The sequence below is a fragment of the Dipodomys ordii genome, unplaced genomic scaffold (genome assembly GCF_000151885.1).
Source record: "Dipodomys ordii isolate 6190 unplaced genomic scaffold, Dord_2.0 Scaffold22, whole genome shotgun sequence".
NCBI classification, from domain to species: domain Eukaryota; kingdom Metazoa; phylum Chordata; class Mammalia; order Rodentia; family Heteromyidae; genus Dipodomys; species Dipodomys ordii.
The window spans coordinates 14,624,613-14,632,630 of NW_012267238.1; the positions used below are offsets into that span (position 1 = coordinate 14,624,613).

At 37.1% G+C, this 8,018-nt stretch overlaps 1 protein-coding gene across 3 annotated transcripts in view; it reads left to right on the forward strand.

The window, feature by feature from the left end:
• LOC105983963 (chromosome unknown open reading frame, human C11orf73) overlaps window positions 1-6,504 on the forward strand; it is a 36,094-nt gene extending 29,590 nt beyond the window's left edge. For 2 of the 3 annotated variants that reach the window (XM_013013997.1, XM_013013996.1), the window contains exons 2-4: window positions 1,862-2,013; window positions 5,013-5,131; window positions 6,163-6,242. In XM_013013997.1, the coding sequence (XP_012869451.1) occupies window positions 1,891-2,013; window positions 5,013-5,131; window positions 6,163-6,217 (297 nt within the window). In that variant the 5' untranslated portion in view covers window positions 1,862-1,890 and the 3' untranslated portion in view covers window positions 6,218-6,242. Of the gene's footprint in view, window positions 1-1,861; window positions 2,014-5,012; window positions 5,132-6,162 lie in introns of all 3 variants that reach the window. The other variant, XM_013013995.1, reaches the window with a different exon arrangement.
• The last annotated feature ends 1,514 nt before the right edge of the window (window positions 6,505-8,018 follow it).

Below are 8,018 nucleotides of genomic sequence, written 5' to 3' on the forward strand. Positions count from 1 at the left end.
GGCTTTTTTCTTTTTGCTTATGTGGTGCTGAGGAATCCACCCCAGGGCGTCAGGCATACAAGGCAAGTGCTCTACCACTGAGCCACCTTCCCAGCCCCTAAATGTTTTAATTTTTAATCTTAAATGTTTTAATTTAAAAAATGTTTTAATTTGATCTCATTTATAATTAAACTGTTCAAGGGTAAAAAGAGACTTTTGAAAGCATCACCTATAGGATCATTATAGCTAATTTCATATTGGAGACTAATGAAGTCTGAGAGGCAATCAAATGACATAAAGTTATGTCAGACTAAAATTTGTCAAGCAAGACTTGTATATCCAACAAAACTATGTTTCAGCAGTGTGGAAGAAATGGAGACATTCCCACATAAATAAACAAAAACTGAGTAGTTGCTGGCAGACTTACCCTATGACACATGAGAAATTCCCTTAGGCTGAAGTGAGAGGACTAAAGAAGAATTCAGAACCACAGGAGAGGTTTTACTGGCCCTAGAGTTTGCAACTAAGGTGTATACTTGGTAAAGTTTTGTATAAAGGGAAAAAGTTTGAAGATACTTATTTAAGTTTTAGGATATTTATTGTCTGTTTGATCACAGAATATGTAGAACATAAAGTATTGAATGGGGAAATCCACAGCATTTATTGAAATGCAATTTTTTTTTTTGGTGGAAAGGGCAATCTGAAGATTCTCCTGTAATGGGATAATCAGAGCTTGTTAATATTAATTCTAAAAATTCTTTAAGAATATACTTCTTCCAGGGGCTGGGAAGGTAGCTCAGTGGTAGAGCGCTTGCCTTGCATGATGAGGCCCTGGGTTCGATTCCTCAGCACCACATAAGCAAAAAGAAAAAAGCTGGAAGTGGCACTGTGGCTCAAGCAGTAGAACGCTAGCCTTGAGCTGAAGAGCCGAGGGACAGGGCTCAGGTCCAGAGTTCAGGCCCACAGTCGGACCACCCCCTCCCCCCCAAAAAATAAAAAAGAATATACATCTTCCAGAGTTAGCATTTTTTTGTTTATTTTTTATTTTTATATATGTTTTTATTGTAAAATGTACAGAGGGTTACAGTTATATGAGTAAAGTAATGAGTGCATTTCCTGTTGAGCATTATTACCTCCTCCTATGTTTTTGTTTTTCCCCTAAGCATTGTTTTCTTCTATATTTTTTCTGTTATTTCTTGTTACAGTTTTTTTTGTTGTTGTTGTTTTGTTTTGTTTTAGATAGTAGGAATTTAACTCAGGGCCTGAACACTGTTCCTTAGATTTATCACTCAAGGCTGGTCCTCTATTACTTGAGTCACATTTCCACTTCTTGCTTTTTTGCTGATTAATTAGAGATAAGACTGTTATCATAGACTTTCCTGCCCTGGCTGGCTTTGAACTGCCATCCTCAAATCTCAGCCTCTTGAGTAGCTAGAATTACAGGTGTGAGCCATTAGCACTTAGCTAGGTAGACAACTTTTAGCTCTTTTTGTTAATATGTTAAAAATAATTAACTTTTTGCATCTATCTGAAAAGATAAGTTTGCTAGTTTTTATTTTTATTCTTTTTTTGGGGGGGGGTCCGGTTGTGGGGCTTGAACTCTGGCCCTGGGTGCTATCCCCCAGCTCTTCAGCTCAAGGCTAGCGCTCTACCACTTGAGCCACAGCACCACTTCCGGCTTTTTTCTTTTTGCTTATGTGGTGCTGAGGAATCAAACCCAGGGCCTCTTGCATGCAAGGCAAGCACTCTACCACTGAGCTACCTTCCCAGCCCAAATTTGCTAGTTTTTAGCGTGGATCGATGATTCTTCACATATTTACAGAGAAATTTGTATGAAAACAGGCTAAATTTGAAATATGTGGCATATATTAATTTCTTTCAGGAGAAGGAAGCCAACATCCTTTTGGAGCCATGAATATTGTTCGAACTCCATCTGTGGCTCAGATTGGAATTTCAGTGGAATTATTGGACAGTCTGGCTCAGCAGACACCTGTAGGCAATGCTGCTGTATCCTCAGTTGATTCATTCACTCAGGTAATACAATGCATATCGTACTCTTCCCCCCACTTTTTTTTTTTGGCCAGTACTGGGGCCTGGTGTTATCTTTTCAGAAAGGGAAGTCTATTTCTTAAGTTTTTAGCTATTTTATAAAGAATGCATATGTTTATTAAACAACTTACTATGAGATACTTTAAATACACAAGAAGTACAGAAAGTAACCTCCATATTCTGCAGATGTTTATTGTATACCTAATCTGTGCCAGGCATGTTTTAAGCATGACTAGATAAAAACAGGTAGAGGAAATAAAGTAACACCTGTTTTTTTTTTTTTTTGGGGGGTCCGGTCATGGGGCCTGAACTCTGGGCCTGAGCGCTGTCCTTCAGCTCTTCAGCTCAAGGCTAGCGCTCTACCACTTGAGCCACTTCTGGCTTTTTTCTGTTTGCTTATGTGGTACTGAGGAATCAAACTCAGGGCCTCATGCATGCAAGGCAAGCACTCTACCACTGAGCCACCTTCCAAGCCCCTAAAGTAACATCTGTTTTTTATAGATTCTCTTTATAGCAGAGGATAGGCTAAAATGTCTTTCTACTTGAAACTGACTTAAAAAAAATATTTGCTATTAATTTCTTTTTCTTTTTGTGCTGTGGTTTGAATTTAGGCCATTCTGCATGCTATACATATGGCTTACCACTGAGCCATTACTAATTTTTTTTCAACAGAAAAAAGTCATTGACACTTTAGTCCCATTGATGCCTACCTGCACATCTTCCTTCATTTTACTTCCCAGGCTGGCCTTGATCCATAGTCCTCCTACTCTTTACCTTCTGAGTAGTTGGGATTGCAGGCATGAGTTTGTAACCAAACCTGGTTTGGACATATTTTCATAATTTGTGGAGAAAAGGATATGATATGTGAAGATCTTCTTTTATTTATTTTAGTTTTCTTTTTGGTGTATGCATTAATTGTGTATTGTTTTTATTATCACATTTTTACATGCTTATAATATACACATAAATACTCTTCTCTGGTCCCCTTACCTCTCCCTTCGCTTTCAAAAATAGTTTCCCTGCTGGGTGTCTGTGGCTCACACCTGTAATCCTAGCTACTCAGGAGGCTGAGATTGTGGTTCAAAGCCAGCCTGGGCAGGAAAGTCCATGCGATTCTTATCTCCAATAGACCACTAGAAAACCGGAAATAGTGCTGAGGCTCAAGTGGTAGAGCGCTCACCTTGAGCTGAAGAGCGCAAAGACAGCACCTAAGCCCAGAGTTCAAGCCCCATGACCAACCAAAAAAGAAAAAAAATAGTTTCCCTTTCTACTTTCATATGTATGTATATGTGTATGTATGTGTATATGTGTGTGTATCACACCTATATTAGAGAAAATGTGCTGTTTGTGTACTTTCATATTTATGTATGTATATATATATTATATATATATGTATGTATGTATGTGTGTGTCACGCCTATATTAGAGAAAATGTGCTGTTTTTCCCTTTTTTTTTTTTTTTGGTCCTGGGGCTTAAACTCATGCCCTGGACACTGTCCCTAAGTTCTTTTTGTTCAAGGCTAGTGCTCTACCACTTTGAACCATAGCACCACTTCTGGTTTTCTGGTAGTTAATTGGAAATAAGAGTTGCATAGACTTTCCTGCCTGGGCTGGCTTGGAACCATGATCCTCAGATCTCAGCCTCCTGAGTAATTAGGATTTATAGACATGATCCATTGGCGCCTGACTGTCTTTCTGTGTTTAGCTTTTTTCACTTCGGCATGATCAGTAGTTCTATCCATTTTTCTAGCCTATGACATAATTTCATTCTTCTTTATTTTTTATTGTGTATATATATATATATCACTTTTCCTTTAATATCCTCCACTCCCTTTTTTTGGGGGGGAGGGCCCTGTTGTGGGGCCTGAACTCTGGGCCTGGGCGCTGTCCCTCAGCTCTTCAGCTCAAGGCTAGCACTGTACCACTTGAGCCACAGCGCCACTTCCAGCTTTTTTCTTTTTTCTTATGTGGTGCTGAGGAATCAAACCCAGGGCCTCATGCATGCAAGGCAAGTGCTCTATCGCTGAGTCACCTTCCCAGCCCTCCACTCCTTTTTTATTGTGTGTTAGGTAAGGTTTTGTTCTGTAGCCCATGCTGAGCTCAAACTTACAGTCCTCTTGGCTCAGCTGAAATCCCTAAGCACTGGTTTGAAGTTTATGTTTTTCAAGTTTTTTTTAACTGATGTAGAGGGTTGCTATTGATTAATAACAAACTTTTGGCCATTAAGGAGCCCTGAGTTAATTCAAGTACCTTCATAGTAGAATCTTTTAGAATGTATGTGTGTATATTTACATGTACATACACATTTATATACAAAAACATTTTATATGTGTATACACACACACACACACATATATATTTATTACACATACCTTAAATAAACAGTTTGAGAGTCCCTCTTGTATAGAACAGCCTTCATGGCTGGGGAATAGATTTGAGAAAGTGATGCTACGAAGATTATTTTTGAGTGAGTAGAAGGTAGTTCTACTTTTAGTTGTTCACTTACTCCTGGGTGTAGTGCTGAAACCCATTTAATTCTGAAGGAAAATGAGAGAGCTTATTTCTGGCTTTAACTAAGGAAACTTGAAGGATCCTAGTTAAAAAAAAAAAGGCAATTGTAGGGTCAGTGAGAAGAGGCAGGTAACAGCTAATAGAATAGTACTTTCTCTTTATAGTAGAGGTTATCAGTATCTTCTATACTAATACTTAAGCCTTTCTGCTTTTTTGTTTGTTTGTTTTAAGAAATAGTATTTTCTATAAGAAAGTAGGTTGGTTGGGGAGAGCTATGCTGGAAGAAGTCTATACAGCTTTTAGATGAAAGAAAAAAATTGAAGGAAAAATATTTCTACCCCTCAAAGTGTCATTTTATGACCACCCATCGCTTTTAACATTTAACTAAGAATATAACAGTTCTTAAAATTAATTTAACATAGGGATTGAGAATTTAGTATAACCCACTAACCTATTAATTATCAACTTTTTAGTTCACACAGAAGATGTTAGACAACTTCTACAACTTTGCTTCATCATTTGCTGTGTCCCAGGCCCAGATGACACCAAGTCCATCTGAAATGTTCATTCCAGCAAATGTGGTTCTGAAATGGTAAGACATGTTTTCTATTGCTAGTATAGAAACTCTCTATGTATTTTGCCTGTGAAGATATTTCTTTTTTGACATTTATTATATTTATTATGGACATCAATATATGTTAATTTTTGTTTGTTTTTGTTTTTTTGGTATGTTAATTTTTACAGGCATTGGTGATGTGTACTGAACAGTTCAGGTCATTCATGATCTGCACCCTAATTCAGTTATTTAATGGCCATGTGAATTTGTAAAACAATAAGAAAATGTAATTACCTCTGTTTTAGAAAACATTAAGGATTATACATTTTTGTATATTTTGAATTAGAATTAGCAGTACTATATGTGAGTCTTGAAATTTCAAAACTCCTTTTCTTTTTTCTTTTTTAAACACATGGGTATCACAATTTTGTTTATTTTTTAACTTTTTGCCAATCCTGGAGCTTGAACTTAGGGCCTAGGCACTGTCCAGAGCTTCTTTTGCTCAAGGCCAGCACTCTACCACTTGAGCCATAGCTCCGGCTTTTTCTGTTTATATGGTACTGAGAAATTGAATCCAGGGCTTCATATGCTAGGCAAGCACTCACTCTACCACTAAGCCACATTCCCAGCCCTTAAAGGCATTTCCTTTCCCTTTGAATACTCCAATGGTGGGGGGTCTTTAAGGAGGTTTTGTTGGGAAGTGATACCCTGATATAGCAAGAGCATAGAGTGTAATAGGTTTGAGTTTTGTCACGCTATAGTTATGTGACTTTGAGCAAATTACTCTCATCTACTCATATATGAAATGAGAGTTTTATTTATTTTTGCCTACACTCCTTTCTAGCACTCAAATTTACCAAAGATAAAGTTACTAAAATTTATGATTATACCATCTGATAAAATCTAATCAAAACAGCTCTCTTAAATGACTGCTTGCTCTCTCTTTGATATTAATAAATTTTTAGATTTGCTTTTTAGAAATGGTATGTGAAATTATTTTTGACAAGTTAGTTGGTAAGCTGAAAGGTGATTTTAATTTTCTTATAAACATGTTTTTTCTCTTCTAGGTATGAAAACTTTCAAAGACGACTAGCACAGAATCCTCTCTTTTGGAAAACTTAATTTGAATAAAGTGATTTTTAATGGATTTTGAAATTTGTCATTGTTTGAAGATAAATGACCCTGTTTAATAACCTGAAGTCTAAAGAATCATGATGTCTAAGTATTGAAACTACATAGTGACTGAAAATCTTTATAAAAAATTACAAACATTGAAAACTGAAAATATGTTTATTATTGATTTTTTTCCCCTTATACACGTTAGCTACTATCAGAGGCAAACTTACTGTTCTAGCTACCATTCATTTTACTTAAAAATAAGCCTATTCACAGTAATAGTACTATGCCAAATGCTAGTGCATGTTTAATCTGCCATTTTCATAGCAGGTTGCTAGATTAATGAACTTGAAACTGACAGTCTCAGAATTGGGAACTTTTGAGAAGTATGGCATGCATTTTTTAGATATGAGAAAATTATTTTCAAGGAGTGTTTCTTAAGATTAGCAAATTTCAATTAAGACAGGTTGGTTGTCAGTTTTTATATTTAAAGATTCATGCATATTTATTTAAAATTGAGATGATTATTACTGATGAACGTTATTTAATACTTATTGCTAGGCATCTGTGTTTAGAATATTGGATCCATTATATTTGCATATAAGGATAGAGCCTCTGTGTCTAATTTTAAAAGGAACTCTTGAGTCTTTTATACTGGTGAAGACTTTGGCCGCAGACCACTTGGATTTATTTGTAATCAAAACTAGGTTAGAATACATGAAATTGTGCGGTTATTTCTTAAGTGAATTGTTAGATCCTGGTGTAAACATGGATCTGGTTGAACTGGTATTAAGAGTTACTACTGTGTGCCAGTAGCTCATGCCTATAATCCTAGCAGCTCTGATAGCAGAGAGGGAAAATTGCGATTTGAAGAGAACAGGTAAAAAAGTTTGCAAAATTCCATCTCACCAGAGAAGATTGACCAGGTAATATGTAACTGTCATCCTAGCTTTGCAGGAAGGACAAATAAGATCACAGTCCAAGCTGACCCTGGCAGAGCAAGACCTATAAAGGGCTGGAGGCATAGCTCAAGTGGTAGAGCATCTGTCTAGCAAGTGCAAAGTCCTGAGTTCAAACCCTTCATGGCCGGGTGCCAGTGGTTCATGCCTATAATCCTAGCTACTCAGAGGGCTGAGATCTGAGGATCACAGTTCAAAGCTGCCCCAGGCAGGAAAGTCCAAGAGACTCTTATCTCCAATTAACCACCTGAAAACGAGAAATGGTGCTGTGGCTCAAGTGATAGAGTGCTTGCCTTGAGCTGAAGAGGTGAGGGACAGTGCCCAGGCCCAGAGTTTAAGCCCCACAACCAGAAAAAAAAAGTAGTTTAAGGTTAGGTATTTCTTGCATTGTTCAAGTGTGGTAGACTTAGAAGTTTTGCAGGTTCTGTGGTTTTTTTAAAGTTCTTTTTATTATTTCCCTGGTCTTCTGCCAAAATTGAAGACTACACCATTTTATCTTGTGGAGTTATGATCAGATCAGTTTTGGTTGTGTGTCAGGTTTTCAGTGGCAGTGAGTACCCGTACATCTTCTTGTTAACAAGTGATTATAGTTGAGTCATTGACTTGACAGCATTTAATACTCTGGACAGAAAGCATCAGCTATTGCAATACACTTAACAGAAGGCAAATGATTATTTTTGTGTTAGTATATATACTCATGAACCTAGGTCACTAAATCCAAGCTACAAAAACATGCCCCAAATTTCTACAGTCAGGTAGCCCCTTTACCTCCCCCTCTTTTTTTTCTTTCTTCCCAAATCCATGCTGTAGAATCATGTCCCAAAGTTTTACAGTCAGCTTCTTTCCCT